Source organism: Brassica oleracea, chromosome C7 (assembly GCF_000695525.1).
Source record: "Brassica oleracea var. oleracea cultivar TO1000 chromosome C7, BOL, whole genome shotgun sequence".
NCBI lineage: Eukaryota > Viridiplantae > Streptophyta > Magnoliopsida > Brassicales > Brassicaceae > Brassica > Brassica oleracea.
In genome coordinates, this window is record NC_027754.1 from 38,146,283 (window position 1) to 38,167,630 (window position 21,348).

A 21,348-nucleotide genomic window follows, 5' to 3' on the forward strand; every position below is an offset into this window, starting at 1 on the left:
GGGGAATATCATCAGAGATTTTTCAACATTCTAATAGAAAACATATACTGCAGTCCTACGATCATAGATATTTAAGTAACTGCAGGCATCAGCAAACACAAATCCAATTTTTCCTGTTTTTCGGTGTTGTCCAGGGAATAATCTATTACTGAAGTTTGCAAGGCTAGAAAAACACAGTGGACAACTAGCTTTTTAATGTTACTACTGCATTCATTCTCACCACCTATTGAGTAAAAGGCATTCCAGAAATTTCATGGATACTTACACCATGATTGTGAATTTACAGTTGCAATAGCTTGAATGTAGATATATTTGTTTTCAATATTGAGTGTTGTATTAAGCAGTATACGCACCTGAAGAAGTGAGGGAGCCCCAAACCTTTTCCAGGTACTTCAAAACTTCACAAGAAGCAACATCAACGGTCATCACATCTGGATCATTGGGCCAATGAGCAAGAGTGTCTTCACCCCCATTCCGTCCGATAACCTGGCCATATTTGATCAGGCCTTTTTCATCCATATCCTTGACAAGGGTACATAAATAGATCAAAGAAAGAAGAAGACTGTTCATACCTGCAAGTGTTTAAGAACAGTCGAGAAAATCGGAGGACTTCTTAGGCGAAATGCTGTCCATGAAAAGTCAGGTGGAATGAATCTCTGACTTGATAGAATAGGAACCGAGCTCCAAGCCAGGGGCCAGTCCCGTAAAAGAACAGCTTCACTGTAACTTGTAAGGACTCTTTTGCCACCTTTTCTGCCACCAATACTTGGGAACCCTGATTCAGCAGGTACGCATGCAATCTGACCAAGAGTGTTGCAGAAGGCGGTGCTATAAAAACCAGCAAAGTTTAAAAATATAGCTTCAAGTACAGATCCTGCTAATGTAGCTAACTCGACTGAAATATCCTTCTCAGAATGCACAAGATCCGTTTCAAAAGAATCTTCTTCAGAGGGTCTATCACGCTCTCTACCCAGAAATTCTACCCTTTTGGCACATTCAAGTATGACATCGGCTTCCGCTGCAGTTCGAAGGCCAACTTTTCGTAGAATGCGAAGCCAGCCTTCTGATGAGAATCTTTCTCCAGGAAATCGTTTTCTTTCACCAAAAAAGACTGACACTAGTAATGTATCAGAAGGGTCAAACAAGTCCTTCGGTTTTGACAGCTCAGAGGAGAATTCATCAGAACTTCTGACAAATTTAGCTTCCCTCAGGGCTTCAATCACAGTAGAATCGGCCTCTAAATCACGCCAATTTCCATACAGATAAATTAGTATATCTTCTTGTTCAGATTGAGATCTGCTTTCAAACCCAGTTAACCCAAACCTTACTAAAGTCTGATGATTATGCGACACAGCGACCCCAAGGGCTTGGAGAAAGTGACATTCAACTGAATCTAGAAAATAGCAAAAGCAACATTCATCATGTGGTTTGAGGAAGGAATTTCCAGCGATTATACACAAACCCTGCCTTTGCAAATGTGTATAAGACCCAGTGACAGTCTTAAATATAGGAAGTGAACTTAGTACTTCAAGTTCATATGCTTGATATCTTGAGCCACTTGAAGAGAAATCATTAGCCAAAAGGGTGAAAAGCTCATCACGGCCAGATGTTGGGAAGGAAGAGATATCAGTAATGTAGCCAGCTCGTTTGCCTTCAGCAAGCTTGGAGGCAATAGCTTGGCCAAGCGACATGCTTGGTGAAGGCAGACACTTGCATCTCTCGGCACAATCAATATATGCAGTATCACAGACAGGTATATTGCATTGGTTCAGCAGTAAAATCAGCCAAGGATGCTTTCTCTGTGCTAGGTCGAAGCCTGAAGCATAGTGCTGTATTAACTCAGATAAAGAACCATCACTTACTGATGTTGTGGGCATATCAGTAACACTTCCAGGGATTGGCTGCGAAGGTGGTGGTGGAAAGAAGATCAAATGTCTCTCCCTTACACGGCATAATATCGGTCTGCCAAGGAAGGCAGGAATCAAAGGCCAGTCCGAAAAGAGTGAGAGCTCATCTGCTGATCCATTGAAATTCTTCCAAAAGAGCCTGATCCATTCAGGCGAGGGGCCACTATCATCACTAGAACTGGATGTACTTTCCCATGAAAACCATGGCATAGTATTTGATTGAGAGATATAATTAACCCAATCGTCATGAAAAAGATATTTCATATTACTGGCCAGTAAAGGAAGTGACCAGTTCCTTAACTTTAAAAATGCTTGAACTGAAGACTTCGAAAATATATCAGACAAGCTCGATCTGTCAAACACTTTTGGATGGATAAATCTTTTAGACACAGGTAACATCAAAGCCTGCTGCTCCTTGTTGCCCAACCATAGCTCAGAAGTACCTAAACGAGTTAACTGATTTGTTGCAGTCGGGCATGGTAATCCTTTAAGTTCATTAAGCGCAGATAGAAACCTCGGGTCAAGATTACTATATCTATTATTACTATTTCCAGTACGACCAATATCTTCAACAACAACTCTACCAAAATCAAACAAAGCCTTCCCTAGGCTTGTCATCATTTCAAAAGCGTCACTTGAGCCAGCCTGAGCTTGAGTAGGCATCGACATCGAACCAGAAGTACTGTTTCCTTCATCCAAGTTGCCCCCTTCGGGGTTAAGTGCTTCAGTGAATTGAATATCTGAGAGACAATATTCAAGCACATCAATATAAGTATCAACAGATCGGAGATCGATAGATGCAGATGACTTCTTTAGAAGATCGCGAACCATCTTTGGCTTAACTTCTCGAACCGGAATCCCTACTGCCTGGACTTCAGCCAACAATTCCCAAGGCACGGAAAAAACAGGGTGATGCTCCTTCACAAAGCTGCAAACTGTAACGGGAAGTAAATTAACAGCAACCTCACTACCAGGTTGTGTTAGAAACATACCCTCTTCAGCCTTAACCAAATTTCCGGAGTAAAGCTGCCACATGGGAAGGTCAGCAACACGAGCATAAAAGGGCCTTATAACTTGTTCAACCAAGCATTCCCACTCCGGCTTGGGCATTTCTGTTACTAGAGCACCGTCATGTTGATTAGACCGTGGCCAGAAAGAATACAATTCGTGACCATATGCTTTAAGAGAAAGGGCCAGCTGACGTGCTGAACTTGACTCAATTGAAGAGCTTGAATGCTCTCGCCTTAGCCTTTCCATCTCCACCACAATTTCTATGTAAGAATCACGAACACATGACATTAACTCTTTGTTCCATGCATCAATCAATCTATCTCCAGCATCAAGCTGTGGCTCTAACATATCTCTCCCTTTCTGATGTTTGAAGAGAAAACGACCACAATTATTCCGAACGAGGAAGCATCCAAGGATGGTGACAGGTAGATTCACACTACCAGACAAAGGCAAAGGAGACATTATGGGGCTGGCTGAATGAACATCAACCGGACGACCATTTCGAGATACATGTGCCGCAACCCCAGCAACAGGTGTCAAATTATACGCAAGATACCTCCTGCAGATAAGTAATATTTTAACAAGCAATAGAGACATGATAACCTCTAGTACACTCATCACATATACTAGTTTTGAGAAAACACACGAGTAAATGGAATTCGTTACATTTTTTCACTAATAAAATAAAAGAGTTTAATTTCAATTCAACGCCCAGACACATTATAGTGTTATAGTATGACAAGTGACATACTCGCACAGTGAACTGAATGTGTCTGCTGCCATGATTTTGATATTAACTTGTAACATTTTAAATTTCAAAAGATGGTTTAAACATGTTATAGAGATTATGTATATCTCTTTATTTTTGACATGGCTTTTTTAGATGGTATAAACATCCAAGCATATAGGTGCCAGAAGATTTTATGTCGATAATAGTTAGTGACTACATACCTGTCAAGAGCCATGTTTCGTGATTGTCCAGAGCCCATGCTGAGAACAACAAGCCATCGATCCAGAAGTTTGTTTTCCCCTATATGTAGGTTGACCTCTATTATTTGTGATTTAACAGCAGAGTTTGAGCTACTAAACAACCTCGAAAGTTGAAACTTTCTCCATTTTTTCTCCGAGAAGGGATTCCTCATGATAGCTGATGCTGAATCAATATGCAGAGCGTAATCTTGGTGTGGTTCTACATTTCCTTGCTCCCATGTGGAATATGAAACCTGAAATTAGAAAAATATTCTCTACGTTTTTTAGGTTTGGTACATAATATAGAGACATCAAATGATTAAAACGAAATGTAGGATAAACATGGATATTTTCACAACATTCTTAAACATGCAGAGTTCCATAAAATCAAGGACAAAATTCAGACCTCACTCATTCCTCATATTTGAACTTCAACTGACTTATATCTATATCCAAAATATCCATAAGTCAAAATACAGATAAAAAATAAAATCCAACAGATGAAAGAATGCCAAAAACATTTAGCTTTACAAATTTCAAAAGCTCCAGACGAACCGTTTTTCTATACGATACCTAAACAGAAATCTAACTAGTTAAGAAAATTTTACTTCGTAACTATCTGTTATTTAGCAACAGCATGGTAGCCCGTGTTCAATCCCAAATTCAACCAGTTTCTACGCTACATTTTGTACTACAGTTTTCAATGTAATAGCATTCTATTGCCATAAGAAAAAGAATTCAGTGACGTTCACAGCAGTGTAGACATACATATTATAGTACCTGTGAAACTGACTTCAAGAAAATGAGGATTCTGGAGGCATTCTCCAAAAACTGGTCAGATATTTGCTTCACTCTATTTAACCCCGCCTCAAGTCCATCTTTCAAGATTTCCGATGATAAAGGCATCCGAATAATGGTGGAATCTGTCAATGACCATGCCTTATCTTGACCAATTAGCATCGGATTAAATTGATCACTGAATCGCTCAACCAAATTTGTACCTAAAACAGCAGTAGAAATTAATAAAAGGTGAACTTAAATAAAGACAACTGAATAGTATCAAACTGATTTATCAAAACCGGAGCTGAAACATAAAACCATGGATGAACGAAGCATAAGCAGGATGGTTCTACACGGAGCAAAGCCAAACTAGACGTTCATACCTATCAACGAGAACATTTTTGCAGCAGGAGCCTGAGTCGTGGAGGCAGAGAGGGTCGCTCCTTGGGGATCAAACATGTAAAAGTTGCCACCAGAAACAATAGACAGAAGATCACACATGAAGAAACAACTAAGAAGGCCCAGCCCATAGTTGAGAGTTTCACCCTTAACTCTCCACTGTGAAAGAAGCTGAAGACTACAAACCTCCTCTCTGGTCAACGTAGCCCCTTCTAAAATGGCAAGTAGAGCAGGTCCTTGGAATTCACCTGAAAGAAGGAGAGCGCATTAATAAGAGGATCAAGGTAGATAACCCTAGAAATCTACAAAACAATTACTCAGCAAATATTTAAAACCAACCAACAAAGAAACCTGTATCCCGTATAAGCTCAAAAGATCTTTTCTGGTATCAAAAATGCTATCCACCTTAGAAAAATTCGCTCCAGAATTGAAAGAGCAAGGTTAGAGCAAACGACAAAAAAATATTACCTAAATTATGCTGCAGCAAGGACTTGCGAGAGTGCTCTCTCTTGTCAAAGATGATGTGCAGCTTTTTAACCTTGCAGCAATCGGCTAACTCAAGAAGATCGAACAACAAGAAATCTTTGCTGCCATACAGTGATAGAAGCTCATTCAACTTTGTGAACTCCATACAAGGAAGATCTTGGGTAATATCATTATCGACTAAGGAGATACAGCGAAGAGATTGTATCCCCAACTTGTTAGCCATGTCATTGCTGATGCTAGGATGCACAAACCTTTTCCCAGAAAGAGAACTGCTGTCTACCCATGGTGCATCATTATAAACAAGATCATCCAAGGGGACCAAAAGTCCAGCGGAATCAGGAACTAGCACTAAATTTCTATCACAATCTTGTGACGCCTCAGAGAAACAGTCTGCAATGGCTTCAAGAACTAAAAGGACAAAACATATCTGTTCTTCTGTTAACGGTGATCCTTTTAGATCATTCTGCAAGTGTTGCAGAGTGTTCATATAATCTGCGGCATCAAAACTAAGCCTCACACCCAATTCCAGAAGCAGTTCTTTAAAGTCTGATAATTCTGAAGGGACAGCATATAGATAAGGGGTAAACTTCACGGGAGAATCAAAAGCAAGAACATCTGCAGAGATAAAATCATCTCCAAGCCACACCCAAGGAACACCGTTCAGTACTGATGTGAGAGCAAGAAAGTCATTGTCCCTAGCATGTTCTTGCAGTCTCGTATAGAGTAGAGGAATTTGACTCTGTAACATGCTCTCAAAATCAGGATGTACTGTTGAACGAGACTTCTGTTCTTTGTAAGACTTTGATATCTCAATTAATTGTCTGCACAGGACATCAATACTTAAACAGTCCATCCACCCAAGTTTCTGAAGTAGATATGGCGAATGGCACTCGCCGTCCAGTAAGTGCATTGTGGCAGACACCAAAAACATCTGAGACTTGGGCCTTACTCTATCTGGAGATGCCACCAAGTTACTAGATTCAAGCCATGGAATTCCTTCTATTGGTGGATCAAGACAAATAGGACACCATGTGATAGACCTCATTTGATCCCAAAACTCATGCTCCGATTGCTCAGTGGGTAAGCTCCCAAGATAGATACTCCCCGCTTCATATTCAGGATAGGTTTCTCCATCAGGCGAGTCTTCACTTGTCTTGGACATCAGATCTTGTGATTCATCATCATTCGCTTCACCTGTCCTGGATGATAGTTTGACAGAAAGATTTTTGATATGGGAGAACAGTCTTCTTCCATATCTCGATGCTTCTAGATCTTCCGAGTCATGTAGGATTGACACACTTCTAGCAGCATCCACATAGGTAGTACAGTCCAGAGTTGTTCTAAGTCCAAGACCAACCAATGCATCCAGGATCTTAGAATCTAAAAACTTCTCAGAAGGAAAGTAGACTTCTTTGTGAAGAAGCTCCTGTAGCCCAGGAACACGAGGATCGTAAAGCCTGAAAAGAGAACAAAAAGATGAAGACAATTGTAGAAATATCCATTTGCCGTACAGTGTAAATGCCAACAAATACAGCTAATATCAAGTTGCTGCGGTAGTTTGCGATTAACATATTCAACGTATTAGAATAGGAAAAAGGGAATAAGATAGATAAACCTGGAAGGTTGTTGCCATAATCCATTTGCGGCCAGAACAAAAGGGGTTGTAGATAATGCACACTGAAGGGAAACATCATCGGCGACTAGATCATTTAAATCATGCAAAATGGCCAACAAAGCTTCTTGCTGAGAAAGGAACTCCGACATACGATTGAGTACACAAGCTTTGTAAAATTCCATTTTCGAGGGTTCTTCTATTTGTAAGTATCTTTTGAAGATAGCTCTCTCCCTCTCTGAGTCTAAGCGTACAAAATCATCATCCAACAGATCCTCCCTGATGCCATCAGGTTTTAGCCACTTAACTGGACAATTCAAACTCACAAGTTTTCTATTTCTGTATGACTCGAATATGGGAAGGTGTTTGATGGTCTCAAAGTGGACCTCATTCATTTGTCCGGCAGAAAACCACTTTGACTGAAGAATAAAATTCCGTAGCTCATGCAGTTCTCCTTCTGAAACATTAAGGAAAATTCCTTTTATGTTTTCTTGCCCGCCAGAAACTCCAAGAAGTGCGTTCAGTATGCCTGCTGCTGTTGGCGGCTGAACAAATCTTTCCAACTGAGGGTGCTCTACTGGAAGCTCATGATTTAAGAACCGGCATCCACATTTCAGCAATAATGAAGACATGTTCTCGCTCCAGCCATCATCTTGGATAACGTTTGAATTTACAGTTAGTTGCATGAGACAGCGATCTTCAACTGGCAATATGGGCCACTTAGAAAATACTGAGAGGTCATCACAAAACTTAAGATAGCTCCACAGTACCCGTATCCACTCTACTGTCGGATGTCCGTGCTGGCCAGGTGTCCAGAGTATCTTTTCAGCAAGATGCCAGTCTGCTGGTAGTAGCTTAAAAAAGAGCTTCTCAAGCAAGCTGCAGGAGAGAAGACATATGCACGATTCTTCGCTTTGTGCTACAGACAACAGCTTACTATAAACTCCTTCCGGCACTTCACGATCCACAAGCTGGTGAGGAAGTGTATCCTTCAGAAGTTCATACCCATTCTCTTCTGCGAAAAAGATTCTCTCAGCAGTCCCACTCTTGCTAAATGTTGTAAACGAACCATCGGCAAGAGGTAGCAGGGGTAGACCAAAAAGATCAGCCGTAAAAGGAATTTCTAAATCAATAAGACAGTATTCTAGTGCCAAGACCAAGCCACTTCTATCCCTAAACTCACGTTTTCGCCGGGTCAACAAGGTCCTTAACAATTGGGGTGTCAAAATATGCAAAGATGAACAAGCCTCTCCGAATCTTTCCGCAACTGACTTTGAGATATTAATGACCGGGAGACCAGCGTCAGCAAGGACATAAACAAGCTCATCTGCCTTGGGAAAGCTGAAGTCAGGGTAAATTGCTTGCTTAGTTGAAATCCATTGGCCCCCTCTTGCTTTGGTATATAACACACGAAGACCATTATCCGCAATAAAACTGTACAGCTTTTGAACCAAGGATGCCCACGGTTCTGCTCCTAGAGTCACTGGCCAGACAGAGAAGAACAAATCACATGGACCAAGTTCAGATGCAATTTTTTCGAGCAAATGACCATAGGCTGGTACAACAACTTCCTCGATCAAGTAAAGATTCCAATCCGACCGTACTTTTCCACCCCCTGCCATGTCATTGCCAAACCAAAGATCCCTCCTGTTGGATGACAACTCAAAATATGCATTGATATGCGCAGGGAGGCCAGTAGTTATCGGTAGAGGCAGAAAGCAAAAAGCACGCCCCCCAAAATTTCTTCGATTCTGAACTGAAATCGTGGATGGCCCAAATATATCAGAACTGCTGGCAACCACGTTCTCTGCTTTATCAGTCTTGACAGAATTTATAAGCACGGCAACACTAGCCCATGGTATTAACTTATGGGACATTTCTGGAAGATTTAAGTGCTTTTTACTTACCCCGGCATTCAGACATTCACCTGTTATCCACCCATGTGAAGTACAGCCCGACGAATCTTGCTCAGTCACCACAACCTTCTGACATTTATAGGGAAGTTCTTTAACTACAGTGCTGCTTAGTTTTTTTAGTAACTGATCCTTGTTCATTCCAGCAGAAAGATTTTCATCAAGAAGACTAAACACTTGATTTGATGGCTTTGGTTCAGTATCTTCCCCAACATTGTAATCTTTGCAAACACGATGCAGTAACTGCATTTCATGACCAGCTCCTTCCTTGACAAAAATGGATACTGATTTTACATTCCTCAGGAAAATTAAGGCCTCCGAAACAACACCAGAAAAGGAAGTGAAGAGGGATAACACATCTTCAGGGGTATATATTTCTTTCTTTATTTGACTTCTGGGAGCAACATTGGCGTTTCTAAGAGGAAACCGAAAGAGTGTTCCAGGAAATGTATGCTCTAAGTCACAACCAAAATGCAAGAACGGTGCAAACTGATCAGGAAACTGGTCCAATATATTTCTTCCAGCAAATTTAATCCGCAAGCCTGGGTGAGTTGGAGAGATGCCAGGCAAATGATTGGCATGGGGATCAAACATAACAATGTTTTCTCCAGAAACGAAACCCGGGATATCTGTGAAATGATAAACACAGTTAAATCCCAGCCCAAATCTTCCAATCGCAAAAGGCTTTTCAAGTTTGCTTCCTTGACCAATGCGTGAGATTGCATACATATCTTGTTGAGTAAAAACCGAGTTGTTGAAACAATACAGAGCAGGGCCTTGCCAATCTGCCATTTCAGGAGAGAGGAGTGAAGAAGTCCCATAATGAGTCCTATCCAAAAGGAATGTCACCTCAGAAGCTCCGGCGTCTTCAGCGTTCTGAACCAACTCAAAAAGAATCCCAGGCCCATCAGCATACATTTCTAGTATGTGTTTAAGTCTGGTGGTCAATGCCTCATGCTGTCCAAAGGCCTCAGCAGCCCCAGATAAACTAAAATTCATTGAATCAGCACTTTCCGCTAGCAAGACTCTACGAAGAGAGCGAGCACCAAGTTTCTCTGCTACCTCATTCGAAAGATTACCGTGAACAAACTTTTGCATTGTTCTTTTCGCATTCAATAGCATTGTAGACTCTGCACTAAATGAGCTATTATGATTGTCTGATGCAGTCAGCCACGGAGCGTCATTGTAGACCAAGTCACTTGAAGGAAACAGACGACCAGAAACATCAGGTAAATAGATTGTGACTTTGTCAAGAAATTGCGATTCAGCCAACTGCTGCGCAATTAAAACAGCTGCCCTGATTTCTTGTGGATCAAGAGGTGAGTTACCTTTCCTTTCAGCTATTCTACATAAAACATCAGCATAATCAGATGGAGTTAAAAATTCTCGAACACCAAGCTCCACGAACAGTTTCCTAAAAACAGCCAAGTCGGTAGGGATGACACGAACGTAGGGAACAAGATGAAGAGGGCCATCAAGAACAACCTCACTCAAAGTTGCAAATCCATCCCCTACCCAGATCCAGCGACTACCTTCAAGTACAGCCTTAACAATGTCCATCTCATCTGAACCAAGTAATCCTGCAAGAATTGAATATATCTTCGGCATCGCCAAAGCTAGTTCCTGCCGAAGAACCTGATCAATCAGAATTTCATTGTTCTTTCCAAGTTCAAGCAATTGAGCCGCAATTGCACTTCCTCCTGGATGTGATAACCACCCCAAGTTATATGCAAGAGCTGTAGAAGAACATTCACCATCCAGTATCCGCATGGATGCAGACACAAGCCACATATCTGTTTTCGGACGTACAAGCTTCGGAGGCGCAACAGTAGATGTGACAACTTGCCATGGTAAAGTCTGAAATGGAGCACAGACTAAAACAGGGCACCAGCAAATCATTTTAAGTTCATTCCAGAACTTAACAAGGTTACATGTAAGATTTCGTGGTCTGAAAGCCGTTGCGGCTCTTGAGAATATCCTGTTAATAGCTCCATCATCTTCACTGGACTGATCAGGCAGCCACTTCACAGCATTGACTTCTAAAAATGAAAAAAGCACTTTACCTCGTGAATGAGCCTTTTCCAGATCCATGTTCATCAGTCGCTCCACCAATCGTGCACTCTCTAAAATCGTCTCAGGAGAAACAGTTGTTCTAAGGCCCAAACCTTGAAGCATGTCCAAGATCGCAGATTTCTGGAATGCACTGCCAGGGAAACAATCTGAATCTTCCAACAAAGCATATAACTCTTCATTACGAGGATCGTATAAAAGAGATGGCCGTTTCAGAGGACCATTTACAGTTGGTACGAACTCTAGGTTCTGCAATTCTTCCCTTAAGAATCTATCTTCAACACACAGTTGTGGAAGATTCTGCAAAATCGAAAGCATCACCTGATCACGAATCTCAGGTTGCAGAACTTCAATTCTGTTGAAAACATGCTGTCTGTAGAAATTACTCTTCCTCATTCTCTCAATGCCATAGTACCTCGACAAAACATCTTCTTCGCTGCTTTTGCTGCTTAGAATAAACTCACATCCTAGAAGACAGGCAGGCACATCTGATGGAGGTAAGTACTTAGGAGGATTAACAAGATCAGAATAATCGGATTCTTGAGTACATGTTTCTCCATATACACGGTAAATGGGTAAAATCTTGCAGATTCTGAGACAGAGATCGCCAATCTGATTACCCATGTGCCACTTTGGATCCAAAAGAAAACTACGAAGTTCATCCTTCTCTTCAGCATTCAAATTATAAATTAAACTTTGTACCCCATCCATATCTGAAGAGGCAGCATCAAAAACGGATTCTAAGACGCCGGTGTAAGTAGCATCTGAAACAAAGGAGGACAAGTCTGAATGTACAACTTTGAAATTGTTGTTTAATATTTTGCTACCAATCTTCTCCAAGACATTTCTGACAGCATCGGGAAGCTTCTCCGCGTTGATCAATTTTGACTGTGCAGAGATTATATACAAATAGCCAGATGTAGATGGCAAGATTGGCCAATCACGGAATAATGAAAGGATCGGACACTGTTTCTCGAGATACTGCCAGAAGAGAACAAACCATGAAGACGAAGGATGGTCTGGGTTGGAGTCTGGATGCCAGGAAATCTTGGTTCTGTATTTCCATTCAGCAGGTACAAGCCTCGGAAATAACTGAAGCAAATTTTGGATTCCGAAAATTGCAAGATTTGCTGTTTGCGACTCTGCAATGGCAAAAAGTCTGCTATATAAACCTGGAGGTATGTTCCTATCAATTACTCTGTCATAAGCTTTCTGTAAAAGCATATGATCCAATTCGTCACAAATAAAATAGGCGACAGCTTCTGAACTTGCAGAAAAGAAACCAAAGTCACCATTTGCTAATGGAAGCAGTTTCAGGTTGCTGGCTTGTGTGCAAACATCATCATCAGTCAGATCATCCAGGCAATACTCCAATAATACTAGCTTCAACGATTTCTTCAAAGTTGAGAGCGTTTTGCATCCTTTGAGAAAGCTGCGCACCCTATCTGGAGTAACCACTTTTGGAATAAAAAAGGAAGGGTGTTTCAACAGCATATCAAAAACTGGTCTTGGGAGGCACACGATAGGCATTTCAAGCTGCAGCAAGGCATCACCAAGTTCTTTACTCCTTGAGAATTCCTCATCATGAAGGTAAGCATCGGCAGGGGACACCCATTTCCCCCCATCAAGAACCGAAAACAGCACAGGAGCATTGCAGACATTTTTGTAAATCTGCTCAACTAAAATGTTCCATGGTGCTTCAAAAGATCCACTAGGCCATAAGGAGAAGTACGAATCCCTGGGATCAAGCACTTCTCTCAAACAAAGAAGCAATCGTGCAAAAGAGGGTGCTACCACATCTTCCAGGAGAAGCCTATTCCAGGCTGAACGAACTTTACCACTCCTGTCCATGTCTTCTCCATACCAAATTCCGCGGCGATTTGATGACACCTCAAAGTATCCGTTGACTTGAACCGTCAATCCAGTTCGTACAGGCAATGGAAGAAAGCAAAAAGCATGCCCAAGCTTTAAGAAATTGTTCTGCCAAAACCATACAAAGACAGAGTAAATGCAATGTCTCTAAAAGGGATACGAGAAAATCCAATCAAAATCTGTTACAAATAATCGAAAAGCACGAAGCGTAAATATATAGAATACCAGCAAATGTTAGGATGAATAAATATAACTATAAACAGATAAATAAACGCATTTGCATATTCAGTACTGCCAGAATATACACGAAGTTGCAACATGAGAAAAACAAGTTATCTGGATGATAGGCAGCGAAGACACACAAAGACGAAGGTGAAAAACACGACTACACGAGAAAAAATACTTATAAGCTACAGATAGCAAAAAAAAAAAAAAACTACTTTAAGCTGACACGGTACCTCGGATGAATCATCTGATATGCAAGCTGCGACTGAAGCCCATGGTAACAAATGAATATCATATTCTTTGGATGCAGTGGCGGCAAAAGAACCAATTCTACTAGACGATGACGCCATCGTTTGAACAATGTAAAACTTGTCTGTTCTCCGTTTACTCTGGCTTCCCTTCTCAGACTCACTCACGAAATCCAGAGTAAACGCATCCATCTCCCTATCTCCAGAAATCGACGTCTTCGACAGTCTAAGAACCGCCTGCCGATGCCACACAGTATCATTCTTCGGAGAGCTAACCGAAACTGAATAAAGCCTTTTAGGCTCTGGATCTCCAGCATCCCACGTGTACATCTCAATAGACAAAACACATTTAAGAAAAAGCAGCGAGAAAACCCCTTCCTCGAAGAGCTGATCAAACATCAACGAAATGTCGTCCTCAAAATACGCTTGCCTCGAAAGCCTACTAGAACCTGCCTGCTCGGGACTCCTCAAAGGGAAACGAAACAACGTGCCGCGAAAAGGAGTTTTCATGTCGCATCCAAAGGCACAGTAAGGAAGAAACTGATCCTCGTAGTGAGAGAGAGCCGAAGAGCCAACGAAATCGATTCTCTTCCCTGGGTTAGCTGCAGAGATATTTGGAAGATAAGCACCCTGAGGATCGAACAACACCACGTACTTGCCACTCACAAAGGAAGGTATATCAGTCAAATGGTACACCGAGTTGAACCCAACTCTACACAATCAAAGCCACAACACTCATCAGAACGCTCATCATCGAAGTGAGTAAACAACAGAGTTCATTAGCTCAACGGAAAAGGACTGTGGCCATTGTGTCAGTTAGGTCCCACTGGTACGAAACTAATATTATTTTATTTTTTTTAAAGCCAGATAATTATGCTATTACAATTGTGAAAAATGTTAGAATCGATTTCCCCCTGCCTATGAGAGATTCAAGCCTGACTAATATTATTTATATTGTGGTTTAGTAACCTCCTATATTATTCAAAATAAAAAATAACAGAAACAAAAAGCTTTACCCAAATCGACCAGTCTTCCAAGCCTGACCATGCTTCCCACTCCCACCAATCCTCGAGATACTAACGAAATCCTCTTCAGTGAACACAGCATCGTTGTAAGCCAAGAGAGAAGGACCTTGCCACTGAGCCAAAGAGTCCGATAACAGAGAATCCGTCCGGTGAGCGCGGCGATCAAGGCAGAGACGGACACGCGTAGCTCCGGCGTCGTCGGCGTTCTGTATGAGCTCCTTGAGCACGGTGGTTCCTTCCGGGTAGTTCAACAAAACCTCCCGAATCCGTCGCGTCAAATCCACCTTCTGGCCAAAATCTTCGAGGAGAAGTGAATCCATCTTCGATTAGATTGTTCGATTGTTGCGGAAATATTATAATAGTAGTAGACCCATGGGGTTATAAAGAAGACGAGATTGCGAAGGCGGTTTCTGATGAAGATGCACCGACTCTTAGGAGAGTCGTCGAGGTAGAAAAAGATCGAAGCTAAGGAAAAAAGCTTGTAAAATCCAGATTTACAAGCTAATTGATGTTCATTTTCATTATTGTTCTCCCAAAAAAAAAAAAAAAGAGAGGAAAACGACAGAAACTGTGCGTTATAATGGGCCTCTGGTTAATAAATTTAAGGCCTGTTAAGAATATGGATAAGATCATAAGAGCAGGGAGCAATAGTTGGAATGTTTTGATATGTTACTTATTATTGTTAAATACATTTTTGATATATTACCAACTTGGTTATTTATTACGTCTATGAACTAATCCAAAATATTTTAGGTAATTATAGCTAAAATGGGACATGTATCATATCAGTTATTTAATTTTTTTTAAATTAAAAAAATCATGTTTTTCTTTTTTGACGTCGTAAAAAAAAAATCATGTTAAAACAGTAAAATTATAGATTTGATAGAAATTAAAAGCAGTAATGAGTAAAACTTTTAGAAATACATTTGTTTATTAAAAATAGTTATCTAAATATATACATATTTTAAAAAAGTGTTGATTGTGCTTTGATTATTGGAAAAATTATTTTTTAGACCCAAAAAATGGTAACTATGTCCCATTATAATAATTTCTATTTTGTATCATTTTTGTCTCTAATGTCCTTTAGTAGTTTTGAAAATAAATTGAATAAATAGTTTTACAAGCAAAAAAAAATTGGAAAATAATAACTACTAATGAAATACTTATATGAACTTAGTGGTACTTCGCTCTACTATGACAGCTAAACCAAGTAAAAATCTTCATCTCTCTATAAGCCACTAAACATGTTTTTCCAGTTTTAAAAATGTTTAGATCATATTTTCAGATTTTGTTATACATAAAGTAGAATTGTCATTCTACGAAATAGAAAATAAAATCCATTTTTTCATTCAATTTATGTGATGTACGTAAATAATAGTATTCTATAAATATTTAGAATACACATTTCGCGCTTAACATATCGCTCTAAAATCTATAGAAATCAGAATCAACTGATTACTATAAATCTAAAACCTGCATAAATCGAAATTTACACATTACTATAAATCTAAAATCTTGTAGAAACCGAATTCTACAGATTTACTGTAAATCTAAAACCTGTTGAAATCAGAATCTATACATTACTATAAATCTAAAAACCTATAGAAACAAAGTTCTACATATTTATTGTACCCTGCGAATAAGAATAATCATTTCCGAAAAATGTGGGAAGAAAATATTTAGTTTACATATATGAAAAAAATCAATTTTTTAGAAGAAAAAATATCGTGGAGATAGATTTTTTTTTATTTGAGGATTTTTAATATTTTTTATTTTAATTACTTTAATTATTTATTATATTTTAATATTTAAAAATTATTTTGTTAATTATAATTTCGAATTTATAATTGAAATTAAGGGCGTTATTACCATTTTAAAAATAATTAGCCCAATGGAACATAGTTATCATTTTTTTGCCTAAAAAAATTATTTTCCCTTGGTTATTTTATCTTTTTTGCAATGTGTTTGTTTATATATTGCGTATATATCTTTTATTTTTATCTAATATTTTCCTGTTATTTAAAAAAGAAAAAAAGAAAAGTTACAATAATCATAATCTCTGGAAAAATGTTTTTTACAGCACTTGAGCCATGTAATGCTTATTTTTAGGGGCTTTATGCTATAATTTTCAGTTTAAAAGGTAAGAGCTATTTTATTGGTAAGGTTTTCAAATTGAGGTTCTAACTTAATTTATATTAGTATTTTAATGAAGTTAAATTAATTACTCAAATTTAAATATTTTCTAAAAAAATCAAATCACTTATAAATTATAAGACATTTGTCAAAAAAGTTTTTTCTTGAGTATTTAAAAAACTTTTTGAGATATTTTAACATCAAGTTCTCATTATTTAAAATATCCGTAATTAAATATTATTGTGATCAAGGAACATGACTGTTGGGAGATGTCTAGATTAGCTAGCGCTTTCTTTGCGATTAAGTTTTTGTTTGCTAAGGCTGCGTACGTACTCTCTGTGTTGTGCAGCAAGACATACGTCGACGAGAAAGCAAGCATGGTTTGGGTTTTAGATTCCATCCCATGCTATGTTTTAGTGTCCATCTTTCCGGTTACTTTATGCGTTGTTTATTTGGCAGTCTACTAGATCTATTTTCTACCATTCAAACATAAATTTTACATATATATTTGATCAACTTTATAGTATTATTTATTTTGACCACTTAAACATAAGTTTTGAAGCGGCAAAATTTGCAATTATATAACTAATCTCTGAATTCATCTATATATTATCCTTTGATCCTTTTTTTTTGTGCACACACATTTAATCTGCAGTGTTTGATACATACACCGTTTAATCTGCTTGTTATTCAAAGCCTGTGATTCTTATTTATGATTTTAGTGGTGACAAATAATATTAGGATTTTAGTAAGGAACAAAAAAGTTAGAAATAGCTAAAGCCCGGCTCTTTGTCTAAAGCAAAGGTATAATTACCCTTTACTTCATTAGTTGTCTCTCTTTTCTATCTTATAGCCGTTAATGGTAGGGTGGAATAAAAAAGAAATAGACAAAACATTACAATTGGAGAAGACAATAGTATTCCGGTTTTGTGGAATAGTTTGATTATAGTAATAAAACTAACGACGTTGATGATTTTATGGTCCTCAGTTTAAATTCAGGTTTAAAACCATTTAACTAGTTCCATCGCAAGTTATAAATCTGTTTGAACATGAATTATACTGAACTCTTAAATATATGGACATGTAGACTACAGAGTGCTAGAAAATAACAACATTTCCCAAAACATTCCTTTATAATTTAGTTTTCTATCCAAAAAAAAAAAATTGGGAAGTGGAGGTTTGCATATTCATGATGCTCCAAACATGCCATTCTATAGCCTGACAACATTAGCCGAAGCTAAAAGGTATTCAAACATGGGACAAAAGTCAAAACCAATAATTGAGAATATCAGTCAAGTTGTAATTCCAACAAGTTAAGAACTTTAAATACTAATTAACCAAGTATAGTTGTAATAAATAATGAATATCAAATCTTAAGACACTCGAATATGCTAAGTATCCTGGACACATATAATCCCTCTGGATTTAAATATAATATGTTTAAGGTAGTACACATATTAAAAAACAATAAATACACTATTTTAATGGTTAGATCAATAAAATTTCAACATTCATAATTTTACTTTTCAATTTTATATTTAAATTTTAAAAATAAATACATTAATTATATCTCAAAACATCATACATTTATACATTTATGTACGAAATAAAAATATAAAACAATCTTACATTTCTATCCGGCATTTCTATCCTCTAGTATAAATTATGGGCCATCATATTCCTTTTACCCATGTTCTGTAAAGTATCTGACCATGAAACTACTTATTATCCTTACAAAAGACAAATAGTATTTCGGTTTTGATTTTAGTTATATGCTTACCTGGTTTCTTATACATCTTTGTAATTTATAGTAGGTTTTGATACTACAAAAATTTGGACATACAGTCTTATACATATTCAAAATGGTTCTATAGATCAACATTGCATCAAAAATATAGCAAAAGGAAAACAAAACAAAAAGCCTTTTTTTCAAAACAAAAAAAAACAAAACAAAACAAAGATACCTACTAAGTGCACACCGTATAAGAAATAACTAGACCCAGCGCGGATATGAATTTTCAGTTTTTAATTATTTATTTTATTAAATGATGTATTTGTAATATTCGTTCATATTATATTCATTAAGTAAATATATTTTTTTGCATTTTAAACTATCTATTTTTTTACGAATGTGTGATATCATATAAAAATATAAAAAAATGAGTATAGAGTTAAATAGATAATTTTAAAAACAGAAATTTTTCTTTCGTACGCGATATCATATAAATAATGATCCGCCCAGTTAACAAAAATCATGATTATTTTATGTGTAATTTTTTTTATTTTGACTGTTTCCTTAAAACTATATTAAATTTTACATATTTTAATTAGAATATTTTTAATATCTTTACCTTTTTATTTGAAATGCAACTAAATATTTTTTAACAATTATAACAAAATATTTAAAAAATATTTTTAGAATTTGTTTGAAAAATATGAAAATTACATTTTAAATTAAAATTATCCTAAAATATGATAAGTTTTGATGTAAACGAAAACTCAAATTATGTCAAAAATAATGATATTCAATGATAATAACAATTTTAATTGATTATTTTTTAAAAATACAATTACAAAAATATTGTTTAAAAGAAAATTCATTTATCTTTCATATATAAAATAAAAATATTATAATTAAATAATAAAAAATATAAATAAAAACCATAAATTTAGCAAATGACAACTGAGTTATATTATGCTAAAATTTTATTTCTTACAATTTATCAAATGACAAATGAGTTATGAGCAAATAATACCATATAATTTTTAAAAACATAGTCATTCTTAAATATTTTTTGAATAAATAATTATTTTAAAATTTAATCAACTGAAAATAATATTCGTACAATTCTGTGAGTCGAATTCTAGTTTTATTGATGCATGTTATATATTAGTGCTGCATGTTTTAGGTAACATTTTAATGATGCACGTTTTTAAAAATCTCCATTATTAAAATTATGCACGTAAGGATAACTCATGAGTTTTTTTGGTTGATTAAATAATTTATTTAAGGATATTTCATTAAGGTAACTGAAAAAGACAAACAATAAAATAGAAAGTTTAAATTCATTTAAACATATTTCATTAATCTAACTGAAAAGACAAGTAATAAATTAGACAGTTTTATTTGTTTTAGGATATTTCATAAATGCAACTGAAAAAAACAAGCAAAAAAAAAGAGTTTAATTAATGAAGTAAGAACATTTTCAAATGGGTACTTCTCTTTTAATAATATAGATTATACACCCCTTGAGTGCTGCGTCCAAATATTTCAAACTATGAATAACACTGCTAAGCACTAGATTTTCTTAAATGATCACGATAAGAAGAAAGAAAATATACTTTAGCTGTAGTCAAAATTAGTATATGCAGTCAAAATTAACTATTTTTTTTATTAGTTTATTTAAACACATGTTTTTCTTTCAAAAAAAAAAAGTATATGCACAAGGATATAAAACAATCAACTACTAAACGTGTATTTTTCTGTTCCTTCGTTTTTTTTTTTGAACAACAATGTTTTTTCTTTCTTAAAACCTTATTGTTGTAGCCGTAGGCATCAGCTTTTGTCTCTTTTGCAAATTTTCATGAAGAAAACTTTAAATTCTCTCAATACTAGACATGTTCTTAAAGGTTACTCCCTCTATTCCTGAAATTAAGATTTTCTAAAGTATGCACGCTTATTAAGATTTTAATAAATGTTTATAATTTAATTTATTTTTTACTTTATTATACACTTTCTAATAATTTTCCACCAATAAAATTTAATCAATTCAAATATTCTCAATTAATGTTCCTCAAAAGTATAAAAAAGTACCTTAACAATATAGAAAATCTATCTTTGTGGAATAAGAAAAAAATCTAAAACATCTTACTTTCGGGAACGGAGGTAGTAATAGAAAAGGAAAAGAAGAAAACACGTTCCTTGAGTATCGTGCGGTGTAATCTTAATCGGATATGTTCTTTGTGAATGTACAAACGGCTGCTTTTTCTGGGGAAAGACAAGAGTTTGATATGGAAACAATTATATAGGAGTATTTTGTTTTTGTGTATTGCATGTAATATTCCTAATTATTACAAGTTTTACTTTTCAATTATGAATTTTCAACTTTACAAATTATATGTCTGAATATACCATGAAAATAAAATAATGCAGAAGCTCTCTGGCATTTTTTTTTAAGCAAAGCCTTGAATCTAGGGAAAAGACTTACAATAGCAGTAGTAAGAAACTACCACTGTATGTCGTCTGGTTCTGTAATTGACGATGATGCCCTAAAGATTTGAAAATTTAATTTGATTGTACTATACTTAAAGGAGAATTGCCAAGTGTGACTCAAAACTTGGGGTCAAACCCAAAACAATACCCCAATTTGGGTCAAAGGCAAAAGTAACCTAAAAGACTATTGAAATTACAACTATCCCCTTGTGACCAAACAAAAAAACGGAATTTTTTTTACGTTTCTACCCCTCGCAAGTCGTCTGTTTAGACGACTTGAAAATAAGTCGTCCAGACGACTTAACTGAAAGTCGTCTGGACAGTTAGTCTTAAACATAATTTAAAAATTTTGTAAAAAATATTTTGATAAGTGAAAAATGGGAATTATGTAATTAACATATGTCTTAGGAGGTATAAATTAAGATATAACAAATTTCAATTGTTTTCAGCATAGATGAGTGAAAGTAGTGAGTCATGATATTCTT

At 36.6% G+C, this 21,348-nt stretch overlaps 1 protein-coding gene across 2 annotated transcripts in view; it reads right to left on the minus strand.

Moving 5' to 3' along the window:
* LOC106303500 (sacsin) overlaps positions 1-15,003 on the minus strand; it is a 17,949-nt gene extending 2,946 nt beyond the window's left edge. Inside the window, exons 1-9 of one of the 2 annotated variants that reach the window (XM_013739752.1) lie at positions 14,509-14,837; positions 13,478-14,204; positions 7,168-13,127; positions 5,535-7,009; positions 5,051-5,314; positions 4,668-4,888; positions 3,870-4,141; positions 573-3,477; positions 354-486 (exon numbers count right to left, since the gene is read on the minus strand). In XM_013739752.1, coding sequence (XP_013595206.1) covers positions 354-486; positions 573-3,477; positions 3,870-4,141; positions 4,668-4,888; positions 5,051-5,314; positions 5,535-7,009; positions 7,168-13,127; positions 13,478-14,204; positions 14,509-14,837 — 12,286 coding nt within the window. Of the gene's footprint in view, positions 1-353; positions 487-572; positions 3,478-3,869; positions 4,142-4,667; positions 4,889-5,050; positions 5,315-5,534; positions 7,010-7,167; positions 13,128-13,477; positions 14,205-14,508 lie in introns of both variants that reach the window. The other variant, XM_013739753.1, reaches the window with a different exon arrangement.
* Between the last annotated feature and the right edge of the window lie 6,345 nt (positions 15,004-21,348).